Source organism: Suricata suricatta, chromosome 1 (genome assembly GCF_006229205.1).
Source record: "Suricata suricatta isolate VVHF042 chromosome 1, meerkat_22Aug2017_6uvM2_HiC, whole genome shotgun sequence".
NCBI classification, from domain to species: Eukaryota; Metazoa; Chordata; class Mammalia; order Carnivora; family Herpestidae; genus Suricata; species Suricata suricatta.
Window position 1 is genome coordinate 77462507 of NC_043700.1, and position 23853 is coordinate 77486359.

Below are 23853 nucleotides of genomic sequence, written 5' to 3' on the forward strand. Positions count from 1 at the left end.
GTGTCTATGTTGTATGGATATGTTTCTCTGCTCTTTCTTTATGAGATAGTCCACTGGTCTGAGAAAACTTCTGCATATTCTTTGTGATAGAATAAGACATATACTTTACAATAGCCACACTGAAACAAAATTCCAAGAAGAAAAGCTATAGATGGAACTTCTGATCATCCCTCAGGTTTTTTTTTTAACTCTTATTTTCTTTTCAATCTAATGATGTGCTAATTCAGTTTTCTTCTCATTACCTTAAATAACTGGCCAGAAAACAAGGTTCTATTAAGCAGGACAAGAATTTGGCAAAAGCCGTGGTAGAAAGTTTTTTTCCAACCCTTTCTAACTTCCATAACAGCATTTCACATTAAATTGACACCCAGGGTTTAAGCTCCAGAATGGACAAAGGGATAATAATATTAATGTTTCTGTTTCTTTATTTTATCTTTATCGCACACATCTACATTCACACCAAGGACATAATTTTCTCCATTCTGATTGTGTGCTTTCAGAACCAAGCGGACGATGCCATTCACATGATAGAACAATAACTTTTCCCTGGCTCATACTTGTAACCAATTCCTATCTGCCTATCATGGATCATTCAAGAAAATTCTCCAGTCACAGTTTAAAAATATGATTGGAAAAAAAAGTCAAAAGATTTTTTTTGAAATGATCACTGAGTTTAAAATAATGTCGCCATCAATTAGCCATTACTATTTACGTCTCTCCCAAGAACAAAAAGAAATGACAACGACTTGACTTTCTTTGCTCAGGTTTAATATCCATGGATCTTGCTATCTTCTCTTTTAGAGAGTTTGGCCTTTTATTCTAATGATTCACAAAAGAAAAGGCAGTGACACCTGGGGTACATATGTTTTTCTAAGACATTTGAAACTCTTTCACTTGGGAAAGGACTGTGTAAAAAGTCTGGGTCTGCTGAATTTAATATAGATATCTTTAAACAGGAGGACTGATGGCAATATAACACCTTTTCACTTGGAATGATTCTTTTGGAAGAGATGGAAAGATTAAGTGTGTAAGGCGAAACCCTGGATTTTTCAGATTTTGCTGAATATATAGCAGTATCCTTATTGTTTTCAGTGAAACTATGAACAGGAGAATGTGTAATAAAACTGCACAATTTGACAGATTTAGACAGCTGGCTCTCTCACCAGAAGTTCACATTTTGTTAATGTCACCCACGTTGAATAAGGGACGATTAGATGGTAAGGTCCATTTACAAAAATGGTTGTCAGGACATTTTTTTTTAATTGTAAAACTTTCTGTGATGGAATTCAGTAAAAGGGCTATGAAGAGAAAGCGAAGGAGACAAAAGACGGCTATTAACCTCCAGATGCGGGCTACTGCAGGTTCATTGCAAGATTTGTCACACTCTTGGGCCAATGAAGTGTTAGTGTGACTGGAAGGGACCACCCCTTTTCTGGGGTAAGAGGGCAATTTGGTCTCCATGCTCATTTAATCCTGAGACTTCTTTGAATAGACTGTCAATTGAATCTAAATTGTGCAAAATTATGCATGCACTTTTTAACGCAGGCTATTGTTCACTAAGCACTGAACCAAGATTTCTCAACCCATTTCCATTTGGCATGAGGTCACTTGAAACTTAAGCAATCATATATGGAAGACAAGAGCAGTGTACTTAACCAACCTTTCTACATAAATGCTCACAGTGCTTTAATTGCAAACCTCTCACTTTAAAACAATAGAGAAATACTAGTTACACGATTTTATTCCTTTTAATTGAGGTTCATATTCCCAAAGGGAAAGAACGGGAGTGGAAAGTCAGCCTGTGCTCATCATCTATCCTGGTCTACAATTTAGATTCTGGAAGGACAGATGTTTACAGAAGGGCAACCAATAGCGGGTGTGTGCCAGTCACGATAGACGTTTTCTCAGTAGTGCAAGGAGGACTTATGATTTTGTTACAATCCAAAGGTGGAGAGCCAGCCTCAAAAACCAGTACAAAAAATGCCTATCAGCCTTCTTGCAGTTTTAAATTAGATCATGGCATTCCTTTAAAAACCTGAACAGAACATTTACAGAAATTTATTCATACATTAACCAAAGAGGACTTTCACTGAATTCTTAAAAGGAACATATACATTAAGACTCATATTTGGCAAGAATTAGTATTTTAAAAATGTGTACAAGTGACAGCTTACATCGCCCGGATTTGTTAGAAACAGTGAGCTCTTCTGCAGGGAGGTTCGTTCAGTGTGAAATCTGCAATGTCCTAATCACGTATACTCTGACAGTCTTGCTATGGTGAAAAGCACTTTACATATGTTTAAAGCTGGAATTTTATAAGGATTGGCTGTTTTCTTGCTTTTTCCTCCGTTGTTAATGATTACATGTTGGCACAAGGGCACATTGCTAGATTAGATCCACAGCACATTAAAGACTGTTTGCTTTCTCACTCCCCTTCTTTCCAATTAAGTTGGTGAGAAATGTAACTTTAGTATTTTACAGGACAGGGCAAAGGTGTCTCATCTAGGTGATGTCTACATTATAAAAATAAAATAAAAAATATAAATAGGTAACACAGACCCAGTGCCCATTGTTAGATACTATATATAATAAAAGCAGACCTTTTAGGAAGATCCATTTCAGAATATGCCGTTATGATTTAATTATAAAACACTTGGAAACAATCTTGAGATTAAACTAGAGTAACCATTTCTCTGCCAATAAAAAGGTAAGTGGGTAACATTCTGTAACTGGATACATTGATACAACTGAAGATTACAATTTTATATCAAGTTGCCCATTTAGAAATTCATCAGGGAGTTCTGAAACATTCTCTCACATTATAATCCTTTAATATAAAAATATTGCCTTTTTTATTAGATCCATCAGATTGCACAGTAATGTTTCAAAACTCCATTAAAGTTGACTTTAGTTATTACAGACAGAAAATTCCTGGGAAGTCAGATAATCTCTTCTGATGACATAAAAATCCCGTTATCAATTTACAATGGAATTTCTGTGTAAATTATGCCACACAAGGAAATACATATATATATTTAAAACCCATATGTTATGCAACCACACGAATAGGGGTTGTGAGTGTGTGTGTGTATGTGCATATGTGAACAAACGTGCCAACATACACACACAGGATCTGCACATTTCTGGAAATTCTTTTTAAATTAATAAAAGAAAATGAAATCACAGGAAGTGTGTAGCAGGATAACAGTCTTTCTTTTTAATGACAGGATAAAAAATAAATGCCCATTGGAAAGGAATATTCAAACAGTCTCAGAAACTATACAATGTAACTTGTTAGATCCAGCAAATAAGATGTCATGTCAATGATCTGATCAAGAATACCTGCCCTGGCCACTCTGCGGGTGTTTCTGTCCACTTGCTCACACTGAGGACCAAGATATCCTTTTTTACAGAGGCACTTGTTTGGTCGAACACAGACACCTCCGTGACGACATGCTGGGTCACATTTTGCTGGCAGGGGAAAAAAAAGGCAGTAAAATCACACTCTCATTCTGCATGTCAGAAACAGCACCGAGCAATGAGGCCAACAAATATTTGATGACTAAGGGAAGGGAGGGGAAGAAGGAGGTAGCCAGTCAAACAATAATCCAAAAGATAATAAATAACAAGTAGGAAAGAAGATTTCCAGGCCCCCAGTTAGGTGGGAGCTAGAACTCAGTAGAGAATGGGAGGCATTTCCAGGGAAGCAGAGATCATGGGAAACCATTCCAATCCTTCACAGAACTGAAGTAATAAATTGTATCATGTATCTTGAATGTATCATAGATAAGCTGCTATATAACGATCGCCACTTCAGATAGCTGTGAAATTAGGTGATTAACTAGTTGTTACTTAACCTTCTAATTTCTGTATAAGTCTAATTACATGAAACAGAAGTTGGGGTTTTGATTTTTTACTTTGCTTTTCTGTTTGGGGTATAATTGTAACTACTGTAGTGTAAATGATGGAAAATAATTGCATATGTTAAAAAAATAAATAAATAAACAGAAAAAATACATAAATAAATAAATAAAGCAAAAAAAAAAAAATCAAATATCTCTGCTCCATGAGGGCGTTTCCAACGAGGGCCTTCCAAGTAACTCTACGTTCCCCTGTCTCCAGGGTAGGACCTTAACGTGGGAAGGGCCTGGGCTGAAAGGGAGACCCAGCGGCTTCAGCATCGCCAGTGAAATAAACAGGAACGGTCAGTGGTCAGCTTGGGTTAGACAGGATAGCTCCCGTGGACTCCTCTTCCCTTAGCTCCCATGGGGTGCGCAGTATTGCTTTGTCTCTGATTACGTTTGCAGCCCCTTTTGGGGCAGTGCAGTCGGCCAGTCCTTTTCAGGGCGACTCTCTTCATAAAAGGACTTTTGCCACAATAATATAGGTTGGAAATGTAAAGATTTACTGCTAAAATGAGATGTAGAGATAAAATTGGTTTTAGAAGTTGTCTTTTACTGATGGGATAAATGTGGACTGTGCAGCCACTGTAGACAGAAACAAATTCCTTGAACATGTATCTTCATACTTTCATGGGACAGGGTTATTTTAACCTTTGCAAATGCATTAATCAAAATCCAGGGGTCTGTGGTTGACAAATGGAAAAGAAAAAACAAGAGAATAGTAAGATAATTTTCTTTTTTAAATTTGTGGTTGATGAACTATGTTAGTATATGAATAAAGTTCTTGCTTGGGTCAAAAAGATTATAAATAGATTACTTTTATAAAATGGTTCTGATCTTATATATTTAAACTGATTAGTAGAAGATTAAAGTACTGAAATAAAACTTCATGTCCCATCAAAGAATGTCAATTTTCATGTACATCACTTATTATTATTTATAATGGTTTGTATAATGCTACCTATATTCAAAATAATTTGTTTATCCTCAGTTTAAACATATTCTTACTAGAAGCCACCCAATAAATATTTGTTATCTGATCACTTGAGGTGACTTAAGAAGTTAGGCAAAATGCAAAGTAAGGAGTGAAAGAGAATGGACACTATATAAAAGAAGCAGAGAGAATAGGTATTGTCAGGCATTAAAGGGCGCAGGATGAAGGCACGTTATCAAGAATTAGACTGTGCATTTGAACACTGATCCTCATTTTTTTGTCAACCAAAGAAAAAGAAGCAAGAATGGGTAAATAAAATATGAGCATTTATTTTAACTAATGTAATTACCTAATTTTGGTAGACTTTTAATTATGATAACTCTCTCCTCGATATATAACCATAGTATTAGTCAACCATGTAGTGTTATTAGTGCTGAATCAATTTAAACTTAAAATGTACACTGTGCATGTGACTTTAAATATGGCCTCCATTTTGTTAGACAATATATAGACAAGTTATGGTTAGAGTTTTTGAAACAAATATATGTTTAAAATAAAGAAAAGGTAACATTTATACATAAAATATAATAAGTATTAATTTGGAATAAATTCTCTGTTTAAAATAAAGAAAAGGCAACATTTACACATAAAACATAATGTTAAGTATTAATTTGGAACAAATTCTCATTGGCAAGAGGTACTTTAATATTGAAATATTTATAAGTAATATGCATATGCCGATTGTTGACAATGCATTAAAGATGCATTTATCCTTACACAAATCTCTTCTAGTTTTACTGAGAAACAACTGGCATATATCATTGTATAAGTTTCAGGTGCACAGCACGATGGGTTGGTTTACCTACATCCTGAAGTGACTCCCACAAACAGACTTAGCTAACACCCATCATCTCATACAGATAAAAAGAAAAAATAATCTCCTTAAAATAGATTTTCAATATATACATCCTATACTCTAGGTATCTGAATTTATCTAATTTTCTTCTTCACGCCAAGTAGAATTTAAACATCATCGTATATAATTGAGGAAATCCCTGGTAAAGGACAGAGCAACCATGGAATCAATCTCTTCTGCTGTCTCTGAGCAGCTGCGTACCTAGTTGATGGTTCACAAGAGACTGGCAAAAAGAATTAAAAAAATCTCATAATGTGCCTCTAGATAATTGCGTTTTCCCCTTTTTATTTAATAACACCCACTGAAAAACCCTGTTTTTAGTGCTCTGTAGCAAGAAGGCAAGCAGTAAAGTTAGGGAGGGCATTTATAGGGTGTCTGGAAAATGCTGGCACTTGGAGAGGGGCTTTGCAAACACTAGGTCATTGGCTGGTGTGAAATCTCAAACCTAGGACTGTGAGCCTGTACAGATGATCTAGTTGTGCTGTTTTCATTTTTCACCGTTTGAAAGGACTCAATTATTTAAGTCTTCTGACATTTATGATTAACTTATATAAGTGAATTGTTTTCATTAGGAGAATGGGAAAGATTTCATTTGCAAGTCAGAAACAGACTGGCTAAATTGTGAACAGTAGATAATTCTAGATGAGTTCTTGAGTTCCTAAGGACTGTCCCATGCCCAGTCTTTCCTGGGCACAACAGACATACTAACCGATTCTGCAGAAGTCCCCTTCCCATCCTGGAGTGCAGCAGCACTTGCCCGTGGGGGTACAGTAACCATTCCGACAGAGCCGGGAGCATTCCGAAGTCAGTGTCTGTGCGGGTTGTACCACGGCTCTGCATTCCTCAGGCATGAGAGGTCTGCGTCAAAAGACAACAGTCGAAAATGTATTTTGGTCAAAAATCAGTGTTAGGATGAAATCCCGTGATTTTGTACCTTGCAAAGCATTTTTTTCCGTGCTTTTAAGCAACTCAGAAAGATTAACAACTTTCTGAGAATAGAAAATACACACCAATGAAGAAACAAACTAACTAGTTCCGAGCCAGAGAACATCATAATAAACAGTACAGGGGCACCTGGGTGGCTCAGTCAATTAAGTGGCCGACTTTGGCTCAGGTCATGATCTCACAGTTTGTGGGTTCAAGCCCCGCGTCAGGCTCTGTGCTGACAGCTCAGAACCTGGAGCCTGCTTCTGATTCTGTCACTCCCTCTCTCTCTGACCCTCCCCTGCTCATACTCATTGTCTCCCTCTCTCAAAAATAAATAAAAATTAAAAAAATGTTTTAAATTAAAAAACGGTACAAGAAACTGTATCATGATCAAAATTCATTGATTAATACTATCATTATATTATATTGGTGCTTTCTATTTGGTAGCTAAACATTTTTAGCAATTAAAATTCTTAAAATAAAGATAACATATTTTAAAACTCCCCTCCTCCCAGGTTTACAAAAATGTTTAGGAATAATATCCGAGATATGTTTCACTTGTTAGTGGCATATTTGGCAATATCACAGGGGGAAGGCATTTATGCAAATGAGCACTCACAGCCTAAAAAAACTGGGGAATCCACTTTTGTTTAATTTATGTTTCTCTTAAAATACCTTTCTCAGACTGATTTTTCCTGCAGGGATATCGTGTGTGTGTGTGTTTGTGAGTATGTATGTGTGTATGATGCATTCAAATTTTCAACCCTTTATGCAAAAAATAATCCATATATCTACATACATTTTCAGATCTTTTATTTTGTCCTTCTATGAAAAAAAACAATGCTATTAGCAACAAGCAGAAACATCGCTATCTGCTAAGAAGTCAGACTTGGTTTTAATTGCTCCATACCTGCCATCACTTAGAGATGGCTTCAGAAGAAGATTTTTTATGGTTTTTACGTTTTTGAAATAAGAGGTTGTCTTTCAAGTCAGGCTAGAAGCATGGTCACAACTGCTCATCACCTAATCTTGGAGAAACAGTGTGACGTGGGACCCCTCCATTAGTCACCGCTGCCTGGCTGCCTGGGCCACAGGGTGGGAAGAAGGTGCGTTTTAGTTCAGGAATGTAAACAAATACTCAGCACTTGTCAAATCGGTCAAATTGCCACCATTAGGAAGGCCCCAGCAGTTGGACTCCTTAAGGGCCATAACAAAGAAGGTGATAATTAAAGGTCAAAGCTACCAGAAGAAGTAAATGATATAGCCTTCTAAGAGAAGCAAATAATTAGGCTTTCAGACTCCTTTTTCTTGAGACAGGTGATCTTGTTCTGTCCCTCTGGCAGTGAAAATACTTTGGGGCCTGACCTCAGGCTGTGTCTACAATGACTCAAAACCGAATTCAAAGCACATAGTGACCTCTTTAGCTTCTCTCTTGGATAAAAATCCCACTCTATGTTGAAAGTACTGTGTTTAGCAATTAATGTGACAATTCAGAAAACTCCCTTAAATCTATTCAACCTCTTATTTAAATCTAGAAGTGGTCAATTTTTGTGAAAAGTTCTCAAGATATTCCATGGACTGAGCATATTTTCACTCAGACAACATGATTAATTTCCATGGGATCCCCAAGAAAGGGAGTCTTTCTAGGAGTAAGGGCAAAGTGAAATGAGGTGGAGAAAAAGTCTAACAGTTAGGCCAAGGAAAGTGGGGGGGGGGCATTACTTTCACCTTCCTGTTTCCTTGTTGAGTACCCCAAGTCAGCTCTATTTGTTTCTCAATCAAATTCTTGGGGCAGGTGGGTGGCTCAGTGAGTTAAGCATTGGACTCTTGATTTCGGCTCAGGTCATGATCTCACAAACCTGAGCCCCGCATCAGGCTCTGTGCTGAAAACATGGAGCCTGCTTGGGATTCTCTCTCTTCCTTTTTCTGTCCCTCCCTCTTTCTCAAAATAAATAAACAAACTTTAAAATAAAATAAAATAAAATAAAATTCCTATTTTGTGAAACAATGGTGCCATTTTTGAACACTAGAAGAGCTGTTTTTCAACAGCCATGAAGTTCTTCTGAGTCACGGGCATTCAATCAACAGGTATTGTTCAAATTTTGCTGGTAACCAAATTCTGTTTATCTAGTTTCTACTGATTACTCACTCATTTACTGTCTTTCTGACTTATTCAAGAAAAAAAGACTCAAAAGCAGAGCATGTCAGGGGCACCTGGATGTTGAGTTAATTTATGCACTAGAGAGTAATGTAGTCAGCTGATGTTTGACTCTGGCTCAGGTCATGATCTCACAGTTCGTGAGATCAAGCCCATGCCAGCCCAGAGCCCACTTTGGATCCTCTGTCTCGCTCTCTCTCTGCCCCTTCCCTACTCACGCTCTCTCTCTCTCAAAAATAAATATTAAAAAAAAAGATTTATTCAAAAATAAGTCACATGTTATATATGATGCAAAAAATGTAGGCACATAGCTCATATACTGCTTGGCAGTATGGTTTATGCTTGAGCAGATGAATTTAGAGAGAAAGAGCACCAGGGCATCTGGCTGACTCAGTCAAGCCTGAGACTACAGCTCAGGTCATGATCTCGAGCCTCTTATGGGGCTCTCTGCTGTCAACACAGAGCCTGCTTTGGATCCTCTGACTCTTCTCTCTCTGCCCCTCCTTGTGCTCTCTCTCTTTCTCAAAACATAAAAAAGGGGCGCCTGGGTGGCTCAGTCGGTTGAGCCTCCGACTTCGGCTCAGGTCAGATCTCACGTTCGTGTGTTCGAGCCCCATGTCAGGCTCTGTGCTGACAGCTAGCTCAGAGCCTGGAGCCTGCTTCCGGTTCTGTGTCCTTCTCTCTCTGCCCCTCCCCCTCTCATGCTCTGTCTCTCTCTGTATCAAAAATAAATAAAACATAAAAAAAACTTAAAAAAAAACATAAAAAAATAAATAAAAAGAAGACACCATTTACAAGAATATAAGTGATCAGCTAAACAAAACCACCCGAAGATGTTGCCCATTTAAGTCAAAGCGTAGGGGCACTGATTCCGTGTTTACTGGGAAGAGGAATGAGGGTGTGAGAGATAAGGACCCTATGAAACACAGTTCTTCAGAGCAGGGCATCTGCTTCTTGTTTCCCTGCTGATCCTCTACTTAGATGCTTTGACTATTTTCCACCATTCAAATATCTGGAAACTCAGATGGGTGGGGGGATTCTAAGTTGTTTTTTGCCTAAGATTTAGTAAATGGTTATCTTTCTTCAGATGTAATCATTTCATATGTGGGCTTGTTTACTTTAGCTTATATAAGACTGTGTGGCTGTCATATATAAACATGATTCCCTTAAGTTTTTATTTAAATATTGGGGCACCTGGGTGGCTCTGTTAGTTAAGCGACCGACTTCGGCTCAGATCATGATCTCTCGGTCTGTGAGTTCGAGCCCCGCATTGGGCTCTGTGCTGACAGCTCAGAGCCTAGAACCTGCTTTGAATTCTATGTCTCCCTCTCTCTCTGCCCCTCCCCTGCTCATGCTCTGTCTCTCTCTCTTTCTCAAAAATTAAGTAAACATTAAAAATTTTGTTAAATATCTAGGAAAATAATTTTTTTCTTTTATGAAGTGGCCAACTAACATTCCTCACTTAGCATGTTAAATAAATGCTCTCTCTCTTTTTAAATTGTTATTCTATTGGGGATTCTTTAATTGAAAATTTACAGGAAGGATAGCCCATCTCTTACAGAACTTCACTTCTCTTAATGAATGAGTTCTCCTCTCTCCTTTCCCATTCCCACTGAAGTGAAAGCGTTCTGAAGGCCAAAGTGACATATTCAACTCTCTTCAATACCAGTCACTCCCTCAGGCAAGTACTGTGCTCCTCATGGGGATAAGACATAAATGAAAAAGGGTTCCAGTCTTGATGGAGACACCACAGGGAAGACAGACATTCGAATATTCAAATATAATGCAGTGTGACTTGCGTTATGATATACATGCATATATATACAGTAACATAGGAATACAGACAAGGAAGCATTTAGTTTAGGATTGAGGAATATTTTAGAAAGATGATATTTAAGCCACCAAAGTATTTTGTCTCCATCAACTACTTATATACGTAGGAGCTAGGAAAACACTTCAGAGGCATTCAATAAGTGTTTATTGAATGCATATAGTAGAAACTTTCTCAAATGCCTGTTCTGGAATATAAATTTCCCTCTCTTCTCTTATGTCTCTCCAGGACCTAGAAAAATGTAGAGCACATGGAAGATACTTACAAATTGTTGAATGAATGAGTAAATACGAATATGGAATTTTAAGAGAGTATTTCTTTTCTGTGCTCCTGAGTAAAAGTATTAGGAGTATATGGGCTATTTATCTAATCTAATTGTTATACTTTTATATCATAAGCTTAAAACTAAAAACACTTGCTACATTACTCTCTAGTGCATAAATTAACTCAAATCTTACAAAATTCTTCTAAGCCATGGTTAAATTCATTTTCATTTTAAAAGAAACACTTTTACACTAATCCTATTCATAGTAAATAAACAACAGACTAACATCCCAAAGGATGTTTAGGTTTGTAATACAGAATATATCAAACCCATTGGTAATAGTTATCGCTATAGTCCTCAAACTTAATTTAAATCAGAAAGACACACTTTTATAATCTTTTTACACTTGACAATGAAACAGTAAGGACTAGTGCCAGAAAATTGCCCCAAATTCTTTAATGCATTAAGCGTTGTTTCTGGAAAATCAATGGAAAAAAAAAGAGAGAGAGAGAGAATAGCTTTGAACTTATGTACATTACATGTCCTATTACAATTTTAAATTTGTACCGTATATTTCTAGAATTCCAATTTAGGATGGATAAAGCCAATGTGTTTTGTTTGTTTGTTTGTTTTCCTAGACATTGCTTTGGATTACTACATTTTTCTAATCTACATTTTCTTAGAAACGTACTTTGTTTGGTAGTATCATAAAGGTTTAGGTACTTTTTTGAAATAAAGAAAAAAGTTGAGATGCATAAGTGATTCGTAACATCACACGTGATGACTTTGTGACTAGCTAAGACTAAGAGTGATATTTCTAGGTAGTGAGATTATAGATGGTTTTAATTTTATGACATTTAATTCAATCAGTCAATCAATGAGAAGTCTTCTGTGTATCTGTTTGGAAGCACAAGGATAAGTCTGATCTGAGCAGGCCTGGTCTTCAAATTGAACATGTCAGAAATCTGTCTATTGTATTTTTTACAAAAAGTAAAGGGACACATTCTAAAATTTTTGTCAGGGGCCCAGATTTTAAATTCATGTTGTTGTAAAACAAAGTACATAATCATGAGTAATACTTATTTGTAAAATCCTGACTCATTAGCTGTTTCAGAAGAAGTAATAATTCTATGGCTTCTCTTAGCCAACAATCCGCTTAAGGGCATAAGGCGATGTAAGAACTGTCTTATTCTTTTATTTCTATTCACGTTGGGACACATGGAAAAATGTTCCTTTGGAACTGTAACCTTTACAAAACTATTTTTCTTCCATGCTTCTTCCTATTCTCATGGGAATGTTTACCACTCATAGTATGGTTCCAGACCGAGAGAACCAGTGTCACCTAGGAGTTTGTTAGAAATATAGAATCTCAGGCCCCACTCCAGACTTACTGATTCCATACTTTACCCAGCATGTCAGGTGATTCACTTGCGTATTCAAGTTTGAGAGGCACTGTCCAAACTTAGGGCCATTTCCTAGCCAGTAGCAATTAGCGTGGTCAAGAATTAGTGCGGCCAGGAGCCTCTAAGTAGAGAACGCTTTGAAACTGTATGACTGGATGGCGTTCTCACCTCTGCACAGGAAGGCAGTCTTTGGATGCCACCATAAATTCTATGGTTTAATGGGTAAGCATTTTGATACACAGAGATAATCCTTAACCACTCATCATTTCTAAGACCAATACTCAGCACTGTTAGCTAAAAAGAGCTAAGGGAATTGAAACTTCTCATAATGGGACAGGTTTTACTGTTTCTTATCTGGGTAGCCTGGGGCACAGGCACAGCACTGGCTTAGTAGGACTGTATCCTCAGCTTTCACATACCCATTTTAGTGCCTTTTTCCAAGGTCAATATATAAATTGATTTTTTTTTGAAGTCTGGATAATTTTCTTTAGTGTGGATGTTCACTAAATTCTTCTTGCTCATGTTGACATTTCTCTTTTCAGTGTCAGTTTATCCAGAGTGGAGTAGAATTTTGGACTCCACTGGATGTACAGCATGTTTGGGGACTACACGTGGCCACTTTTGTGGCAGCTAGTATGACAATGCATCATATAAATTCAATTTGACTGTAAGGAATCTTATACATTTGTAATATAATCATATTCCAGGGAAAAGAACATAGCCATGCAATTCTGGTCTCACTGGGACTTTATGGCCATAGAGTTGGCAGTAGGCATTTCCAAACAGTATTTTTCAGGTACTATTTGAGATATCCTTAAGGAATGCTGTCCTATTATATTACATGTAGGCTGCAGAAATATCTTTTTATATATATCTCAAACAACCTTGATATTGGAGTATAGGAAAGATAATTTAAATTCAAGAATAGCTCTGGGGGCACTATTGCCGGTTCAGTTGGTTAGGTGTCTGACTCTTGGTTTTGGCTCAGGTCATGATCTCGTGGTTTGTGAGATCAAGCCCTGCACCCACAGTGCAGAGGCTGCTTGGGATTCTCTCTCTCAAGCCTCTGCCCTTCCCTCACTCTCTCTCTCTCTCTCTCTCTCTCTCTCAAAATAAATAAATAAATAAATAAACATGCAAAAAAAGAGGCTAGCTCTGAACTTATATACATTATGTATCATATCATGTTTTAATTTGTACTTTATATTTCTAGAATTCCAATTTAGGATGGAAAAAGCCGATGTTTTTTTTTTTTTTTCTAGTTATTGCTTTGAATTACTACATTTTTCTGTTCTGAAATGTGCTGAAAAAATGGGGCAGGGCCTCGGCCTTTTTCTTTGAGACCAATGTTGTCTTCATTTTGAGGTCTGCAGTTTAAATGCTGAGCATATGCTCACTCAGAAGTCATGCTGCCTGGCTTTGATACCCAGCCAGTCTGAGAATGAGTGAGCACTAAACTCAAAAGGGCAGAGGCAGTGATGACTGGGTGAAGGGAGCCATGGGTTAGCAGCCTCGGGCTAACAAGATGATCAGAATTTTCATAAATGTCACTAAATTCTGTTCTATGGTTAAGGATGCAACCACAATAAAACCAAATAATGAGGACACTTACACTTTCAGCAATTTCATATTCAACTTTATCCTCATGAGGCAATGCTAGTCCTGTTACTCCCCAAGTTACAGGCACAGAACATGTATAAAGAGATTAAATGGCTTTCACATAGCTAGTTACACACAGTCTGTAACTATATCTTAGAGCACGTCCTTTCCATTCAGCTGGCCCTCTTTCTTTAGGAAAAAGGGAGCAAGGCACCCACATTTTAGTCCCTGTTAATCGCACCAGCGAAATACCACCACTGCAATACACAAGTATATAAAAGGGTTTATGGATTTCCTTCATTCAACTTTTCAGGTTACCCCAATGCATATGTATTTTCATGGGAAAATTAGGAAATAAAAAGTTATGAAGTTATTTCCTCAAAGGGAAAACCTAGGAGAAATAATTAGTGAAACTAGATGATAATGCCATCTCTTTTTACCAAAAAAAGTCCAATTTGATTAAACTGCCTTCAATGTCTGTTGCATTATGTTTTCAATTTATGCCCTATTATGTCCTAAATTCAGAAACAGGTCTACCCCAATTATTAGCAATGGGTACAGAAAAATAGGCATTTCCACTTTAATTCATTGTATACATTCCTGAAAAATCTTCTATGCTACAAAACTGCATACTAAAAATAATTGGGTTTATGTGAAGAATAAGGATGGCGAAGAAGGTCCTTCAAGATCTGTGCAACTTTGTAACTAAAGCACCTGGTACCTTGGGAGAGAGCCCAGACAGCTGGAGGCTGCCTCAGCTGAGATCAGAGACACAAAAAACCAAAATGGTGGTGAGGTGAGCTTTGAACTCCTGGGAAGTGCAACTTGCACAGAGCTGGGGCTGCAGGACCGCCTCTTGGGGGAGGAAAACCCAGTGCAGGGGCTCACTTTTCATTTTACCTCTCAGTTGAGAAGCCGCCTCTGCTTTTGCAACAGCCTGCCTGAGGGTTTGTTCTTTTTCTTCTAATAATGGCCATACTTGCTTGAAAGCTACATAATTTCCATTTTATATAGTTATTGTTCTCTTTTACATGAGAGTTAGTGTTAAAGAAAATCACAGAGTAGCAGAATGGACTGGGCCAGGGAGCCAAATCCTGGTGAATCTTACCCATCTCTGTATCCATAGTTTTCTGGACCATTAATACTGCAGTTTACAATGTACAATGTTCTTGCATAATTGTTTTTGTCCCAAAGTGTTATTTATCTCAAATAATATTATTTTCCTTTTTAATAATGTATGTGATCTCCCAATTTAAAATAAAACTTAGTTCCTTAGAGGATGGGACTAAATTCTCATTTAGATTCTCCTTCTGTAGCACATACTACATATCTGAACAAAGGAAACAGATAAAAGATACTTGTAGATTGATAGAATCTCCTGATTTAATCATGGAGTTTAACAGTATACTTACTCTGATAAAAATAAAAACTGAAGAATTGGAGTACAATAAAAAGTCAATGCCATTGCTCCCTAATATGAAGAAGGAAATCTATTCTTTTTAGAATTTTATGTCCAAAAGCAATTTTAGCTTAAAAACTTAATTTCTAAACTATAATTGATAAAAAAAAATGTTAGACGCTAAGTAAGAAATGTCTGTAATTGGGAAACTGGGCATATAAAACACCTTGATTACATTATAATTCAAAAGACTTAAAAGCCTACAGTATTTTCTTTAAAAAATTACCAAAATAAATAAATCTTTTTCTCACTTATAAAGCTGTAGAGGTACCAGTGTTTTAATTTTACATCATAGGAAGGCAGAAATTTTAAATATCACTAAAGGCTTCAAATGGGAAGCAGCATTTCGATACAAGTTTCTTTCTGTCTTTCAAAAGAGCACAAGAACGTTGGTTTAAATTCTCTTTCAAGACTATTAGGCGGACAAATTCCCAAATTTTGTTGTTACATTTTTTGATTCTTTTGTCAATGTTAACAAAAACAGGTCATGTAAACAACAGATTATTGTTGAATTAGTAACAAAAAAGAAAGAAAGAAAGAAAGAAGAAAGAAAAAGATGCTAAAATCTTTCTTAGGGAACCTACCTGGCTGGCTCAGTTGATAGAACACGTGAATCTTGGTCTTGGGGCTGTAAATTCAAGCCCCATATTGGGTGTAGAGATTACTTAAAAATAAAATCTTAAATAAATAAATAAATTAATTAATTAATAAGTCCACCTTCCTCTAGAAAACATCTTTTTACCAATTAATGGAGCTGTTTTATGCAAGGTTAAATCTGTCTTTATATCAATTCCTGCAATACCTGATACCACGCTGCCTTACAATGAAAGTATAAAATATTTAGGCGATCTAATATCTGACTTGCACCATTGCTCTAGGCAGGGGAGCAACATGGGAATTAAAAAGAAATGCTTTTAAGAACTTTTAACTCTTGGGGCACTTGGGTGCCTCAGTCTGCTAAGTGTCTGGCTTCGGCTTAGGTTATGATCTTGCGGTTCGTGGGTTTGAGCCCCATACTAGGTTCTGTGCTGACAGCTCAGAGCCTGGAGCCTGCTTCCAGTTCTGTGTCTCCTTCTTTCTCTGCCCCTCCCCTGCTCATGCTCTGTCTCTCTTTCTCAAAAAAACAAAACAAAACAAAACAAAAAAACTAAAAAAAGAATTTTCGCATATATTCTTCATTGTTCGTATTTTTCATTTTCAGTGGCAATTCAATCCAGTCTTCATTGCAATCTGTAAAGTTACTCTAGGAATTGATATTTCATCTGTCAAAACTGATAGTTTAAGAGAGACTACAGTTGCATAAAGCAGAAAATTCCCTTGAATGCTATGGTCATATGTCACATTTCCAGGAAATAGGAGAGCTATATGTCTATATATGGAGAGAGAGAGAGACAGAGAATATCTTATATATGCATTTTAAGTGACAATAATTTTTTAAATAAATTATTATGTAATATTTTCTGTTTATTTCAAAATAGGTGGGGGGTCTAGGCAGCTGGGTGTGGATTACCTGAGTAGATTTCAACGTGTGTGCATATGTATCGATATGCAAATCCTGGTAAAGTATGACCAAAATTCCAGTTATACTTAGGTCATTACCATACATTATGTATGCAAGTTCCTCCATTCATTAAAAGTTTGTAGTTTGATCTTATCCCGTTCTTTTGTAATATTATCTTCAAAATTTCAAACAATATAGGGCAGCTTAGAAAGCATTTGTCGTCAAAAGCGTGTTATGCATCACAACATAAAGAATAGCACATTACAAATAAAATATAAGCTGACAGATGAGAATATATCCATTTTTAGTTATCGCATATGTAGAAGAAGAAGAATAGCAAACACGTAAAACGTGCTTTCTTGTCTTTTAGACTTCAAATCCACCATGCTGAATGGATTTTTATAGGGCATATACTTGTTCATGACCTCTAGTGTTAAGAAATTCTGTCATGTTTGAAAACTAGTCCCTAGTGGAGCCTGTGTCCCTGTTAATAGCTGAAAGGTCAATGGAGCTGCTAAACAGTTTGTGTTACTGTCAGGGTGGCCATGAAAACACCGCCTGCAGCAAGAGGACTCAGCAGCTGGGTCAACAGGCGCTGTGGGGATTTATCAACCTAGGGGGGCCACTTGCATAAAACTTTGACTGATGAATTGGGACTAGACTGGCTTATTGGGCTAAAGCCTCTCTATTATGTGTGACTTTCCTTAGGATTGCAGGGCTGCCTGCAGGCTCCCTGAGACATATGCGAAGGATAAACAGAACTGATTTCCCCTTATGAAGTGATTTTTTTTTTAAAAGCACTCCTCAGCATCCAGGATAATAAGGAGTAGGATGAGGATATTAAGAAAAAAATAAACAAAAGGCAATAAGTAGGGCCATGGAAGGGTGGGATGGGGAGGATGCACGGGGAGCAGTTTTTGATACTGGTCACGCAAGAGTTTGAAGATACATTTTCTAGAAGATGACCTCTCAAGCCTGGAATTTGCATTGTTAATTTATAGACCTCTTAAGGGAATGGTCTGTGGGACGTGGTTGGATAACAGATAAGCACTATGTTAAAATAGAGTAAGACTGACTACACAGTAATTAAATCAATATGATTAAGAAGAATTTTGTTTTACAGATTCCTGGAGAAATAACTCTGGAAACGTTTCAAAATTTTTAAGAAAGGTCATTTGGTTTAAGTTCGTCTGACACAAAAATTAAAGAATCTTTGGAAGTGGTATGAAAAAAATTGTGTTCTATAAAAATAAATCTTGGAAGGTATGTAACTGCTAGAATTCTTTAATTTCCATCCCACACGAGCATTTGTTTTGTTCTGAAAAAATTTAATTCAGTGCAAGCAACTAGGGCATGATGCTTTGACATTTGGAAAATAAGTATTAAGAGCTCCTGAAAGCGCCACAGACACCTTTACCCTAATTTTGGGAAGAGAACTGGAAAGGTGAGCGATTGCCTAAAAATAATTCTATTTTTTTAAACATGTTTTTGTCTTAAAGTTTTAGTTAAGTAATCTCTACACCCAACGTGGGGCTCCAACTCATGACCCTGATATCAGACCTCGCACACTTTTCCAACTGAGCTAGCCAGGTGCCTCACATGAAAATAATTCTTGAATGCATAGAATGAATACCAACCATACTACAGAATTTACTATGTTCTAAATGTAGTATTTAACTATCTTCAAAAACACTCCACAGAAATGAGGAAGGGGCAGAATGACCAACTGTACTCTCTTGAGGAGCAAAGGGGCAAAGAGGGCTGAAATAATTTGATGCAGGGTCCCTCAGTAAGGAAGATTCGGAGACAAGACCAGTTGACTCCATGTCCTGGCAGGATAGACTTGTTCCTAGTCTTGATTAGTCATGGATGGCACTCTTATACTCAATGTTTGAAATCTGTTTTTTGGAACTGTTGGCCAAAGGAGCTCCCCTAGACAAGGGCTGGCAGGACCCAGTCCTGGAGACTTTTGGGGATCCAGTGAGTTGACTCAGGAAGCTGGGTGATAGTTATTGACTTGATCCTAACTCCACTCTGTCACGAGATGCAGCGGGTTCACCTTTGACAATATTCCTGAAGTGTGTTCAATGTTTTTATGTTTTTTACTGCTTAACAGAGAGAGAGAGAGACAGAGTGCGAGCAGGAGAGGTGCAGAGATGGAAGGAGAGACACAGAATCCGAAGCAGGCTCTAGGCTCTCAACTGTCAGCACAGACACTGACACAGGGCTCGAACTCATGGACCACGAGATCCTGACCTGAGCTGAAGTTAAACACTTAACCAACTGAGCCACCCAGGTGCCCCTCAATGTTCTAACATGGAAGAAAATTCATTCCTTCTCTACTTTTTCCTTAAATGACTCCTGAGTTATAGTTAACTCTTAGGAAAACCTGGTTGTAGTATTATTAAATTTTCATTTTTTATGATTATAAATAATGAGTTTTGATTTTTCTAACAGGTTATCTTCCCATCCTTCTCTGAAAAGGATGCCCACTGTAAAATGATTATGTAAATGATTATGTAACATATAGCATTAGGCCAATTGTCCTTAGGGACTGAAGTGGCAATGCTGTAACCTAATCTAGTTTTGCCAAAATGACTTAAGAATATTGCATATGGTTTTAACTCTCTCGTCTTTCTTGCATATGAGAGTGTGTGTGTGTGTGTGTGTGTGTGTGTGTGTGTGCAGGGAAAAGTATAAAAAACCATAAATCTATGGTAAGAATGTAACTTCTGTAATATGTAATATAGAATATAAAAATTTTATAATTTGGTGTTATTCTCTTCCAGGACCATGAGTCAAGGGCTGTTTGAAAGTAATAATTCTGAAAACATTATTGTAACAAGTCTGGGAGCTCCTTCACAAGAATACAATTAACCTAAGATTTTAGTTTGAGTTAGTTTTTGCTATAACAAGAAATATCTATTTTTTTTTTTTAGTTGATGAGCCTCTTTCTTCAAATTCTCTCTCAAAAGTTTTGGAGAAACAGTTTGGCTCTGAAGCAGATGTCCTGAACACTGTTAAGCTAGTAATTAGCTCATGTTTCTAAAATAATCCCCTTCACATACACTAAAGTGTCTGCTTATACAGAACTTCAACTCTTCTAAGGAGAAATACCATAATAATAAATGTTGGCATCCAAATTAAAACAGCATGAGGCTCCCAACAAATGTTTATGAAAACATTTGTTTTCTTATAGTTGGTTTAATCTTGAAATTTATGTCTATGCCTGTGGACAAGGACAGTGTGTTTGGGACTCTGTTACTCCCCCCACCTTCTGGAAACCAAACATACATCTGAACCCTGGCCCCACACGTGACAGGACTCACCAGAAACAGGCACCGTAATGAGAAGTCAGGACTTTCAGGTATGTCACTCTGAGACCACCCTACTAGAGAAGGCCCCCAGATCACAAAGCCAAGGTCCCTTATGGAAACTCTGGTAATTAGACACTAATAATGGATTGAAGGTGTAAAATTCACCTCAGCTCACCACCAGCAGACTAAACAATCCAGATGACGAGAGAAAGATTTTGTGAGAAGGAGGAAGAATTCATTACAATACTACCAGGAAGCTTGTAAAAGCATATCAACTTTGGCAAACATAATGAAATAACAGTGACTATTGTGAAATGAAGGGCATTAGATCTGAGTGAAATCCCTAGACAGCCACCATTATGAATCATTAGGATGCTTTGTAAATTAACATTAGTTTGATTTTTGTTCTTAATATTGCCAACTTCAACCACCACTAAAGTGCCTGTTCTTTTTTTCATTCATTACTTTGCTTTTCACAAAGAGGACATTTGTTTCACACCCAAGGAGGAAAAGAACTACAACATATAAATAGGTGCTTCTCTTATCCTGGAGGAAAATGATATGCCAAGAGACCATTGAGGACTGATCTCTCCTCTTTTTGTTCTGCAGTACTAATGTCAACTTACACTTTTTCCAAGAAAGGTAGTGTTTTGTGGTATGGGAAGAGGACAAAACTCTCTTATTTTGTTTTCTGGGGGGAAAAAACATACACTATAACTTACAGCTAATATTTTTAAAGTGTAAGTTTGCTTTTAGCAAACTTTTTAGATTATCAAAATTTATTCTTCTAAAAGAGATGTGAGGGGTGCCTGGAGGGCTCAGTTGGTTGGGTGTCTAACTTTGGCTCAGGCCATGATCTCAGAGCTTGTGGGTTTGAGCCCCACATCAGGCTCTGTGCTGACAGCTTGGACCCTGGAGCCTGCTTTATATTTTGTGTCTCCCTCTCTTTCTGCCTCTCCCTACTTGTGCTCTCTCTCTCTTTTAAATATAAATAACATTAAAAAATAATTTTTTAAAAGATGAAATTTGGGAATTTAAATATGCAAATGGGTTCAGGAAGTTAAGTTAATACAGAAAGAATTTAAAATTCACAGCATGGTGGAGCTAGAGTCTGATGACAGTGTATTCAACAGTAGAACCTAGGTTCTGTAACAGTTATTTCTAAACTTATGACTAATATATTTTCGACAGTATGTAATTTTATGAGCTTCTGATAGTTCCAACTTTATCCATGAAATTAATAACTGATTAATTATGATTCAAGAGAATGATGTGATGGGTGAGTGGAAAAGAGCAAGAGGGGGAAATGTGTTCTTCAAAGCATTAAACAGTCAGGATAGCTCAGTTGGTTAAGTGTCTAACTCTTGATTTCAGCTCAGGTCATGACCTCATGGTTCTTGAGATTGAGCCCCATATCCGGCTTTGTGCTGACAGTGTGGAGCCTGCTTGAGACTCTTTCTGTCCCTCTCTTTCTGCCCCTTCTCTGCTCGTGCTCTCTATCTCTGCCCCCGTCAAAATAAATAAATAAACATTAAAAAAATAAAAGTTAGGGGCGTCTGAGTGACTCAGTCAGGTAAGCATCTGACATCAGCTGAGGTCATGATCTCACAGTTCATGAGTTTGAGCCCCGCATTGGACTCTGTGCTGACAGCTCAGAGCCTGGAGCCTGCTTTGGATTCTGTGTCTCCCTCTCTCTCTGCTCCTCCCCTGTTCAGGCTCTGTCTCTCTCTCTCTCTCAAAACTAAACATTAAAAAAAATAAAAGTAAAAGATTAAACACCAAGTATTCTTCTTGCTGAGGTAAATGACAACATTTCTTTAGTTTTCATTTGTTTAGTCACAAGCCTGTGTGAGAGCCATGAGTATCCAGATAGTTTTGAAATGAGGTTCAGATGTTCAAACTGCCAAATAGCTTATCTTGATTACCTGACCAAAAAAATCATACTGAATAGCTATAAGGTCTGCCAATATGCTTCTAGTTTTCTAGAAGGAAAAGGAGGGTTTATTGCTTGCAACATGAAAGCCAAAGCCACACCCTTTCACATTAGAGTCCTTCCCTGGCGTGTAACTGAGGACGCTGATTCCACAAATCAAATGCTGCTCTTTGATGGCAACAAGAATGGCATGAATATGTGGGTACAGTGAGGCTTTTAAAGTTCAGCAGGGTCAAGTCTAGCCCTCACAGACTGGAGCTGAGGGTCCTCCCAGGACATCACTTAGCATACGGACAAGGTAGAAGTGTTCATCTCTGTTGATTGCTAATTGCAATTCATTGTCCCTAATGTGAAGACACTAAAACACTTGGACAAATCACTTGACTTGAAGGAATATAAAGAGATCTCACCTTTTGGGATCTACAATTTTGTAGAGTTTTCCATTGTAAGTCTGGGTCATACTTTTACTACTTGATAGAATGTAAACTTCACCTGTGAAGAGAGATATACAGTAAGTTAATTTGCAGTATTATAAGACCTTACTTTCTATCGTCTAAGCAGATATTTTATATAAATAAATGGACCTTTATTTATTTATTTAATTTTTTAAATGTTTATTTATTTTTGAGAGAGAGAAAGTGAGACAGAGTGCGAGCAGGGGAGGGGCAGAGAGAGAGGAAGACATAGAATCCGAAGCAGGCTCCAGGCTCTGAGCTGTCAGCACGGAGCCCAACATGGGACTCAAATCCATGGACCATGAGATCATGACCCGAGCCAAAGTGGGAGTCCTGACCGACTGCGCCACCCAGGTGCCCCAATAAACAGATATTTTATATTTAATTTATATATCTATTTGAATATGTGTATACATATGTATATATGTATGTGTATGTATATACGTGTGTGTGCACATGCATGTGTGTGTCGTGTATCTGTATCTCTCTATATATCTCCTCACATCCTCAAGAAGATCACTTGCTTAAAGATTATGAGACTCTCTGGAGCACCTGGGTGGCTCAGTCAGTTAAGCGCCCGACTTCGGCTCAGGTCAGGATCTCACAGTTCATGGGTCCGAGCCACATGGGGCTCTGTGCTGACAGCTCAGAGCCTGGAGCCTGCTTTGGATTCTGTGTCTCTCTCTCTCTCTCTCTCTCTCTGCCTCTCTCTCACTCACACTATGTCTCTCCCTCTCTCTCTCTCAAACATAAGTAAACATTAAAAAAATTTTTTTAAAAAAGATTATGAGAGTCTCACAAGTCTACTCTCCCAGTGCATCCAGAATTCAGTCACTTCCGCCCTCATCCTACTACGATTCCAGAGCAAGCAGATACCAGTTTGTCCTGGAATAGGGCAGCATCCTCCTAACTGATCTTCTGCTTCCTGTTTTGTTCTTCTATGTTTAATTTCATCCATAGAAGACATTTAAAGCAAGTTACATCATTTAAGTTGGATCACGTTCGTTTGTTTTTATACTTTCAGTGGCTTCTAATCTCTCTCAGAGCAAAAGTAAGTCCTGACAGTGGCCTGTGATGTCCCCCCTTACTGCTCTGACCTCATCCCCAATGCTTCACCCTCTTGGTCACTCTTCCCTAGCCTCAAAGGCCTCTTGGCTTTGTACACATGAGGCAGCTCCTGTGCCTGGTTCCTGTCTCAGGAGGCCCTTCTGTTTCAGGCTCTTCCCGTCAGCTCCTGACTCCGTTCTTATCTC

General features: G+C 37.7%; 1 protein-coding gene across 1 annotated transcript in view; it reads right to left on the bottom strand.

Moving 5' to 3' along the window:
- Nucleotides 1-407: 407 nt before the first annotated feature.
- Nucleotides 408-23853, bottom strand: part of HHIP (hedgehog interacting protein) — a 91838-nt gene continuing 68392 nt past the window's right edge. Inside the window, exons 11-13 of the mRNA XM_029940624.1 lie at nucleotides 22556-22637; nucleotides 6462-6610; nucleotides 408-3471 (exon numbers count right to left, since the gene is read on the bottom strand). Coding sequence (XP_029796484.1) covers nucleotides 3278-3471; nucleotides 6462-6610; nucleotides 22556-22637 — 425 coding nt within the window. The 3' untranslated portion in view covers nucleotides 408-3277. The remainder of the gene's footprint in view (nucleotides 3472-6461; nucleotides 6611-22555; nucleotides 22638-23853) is intronic.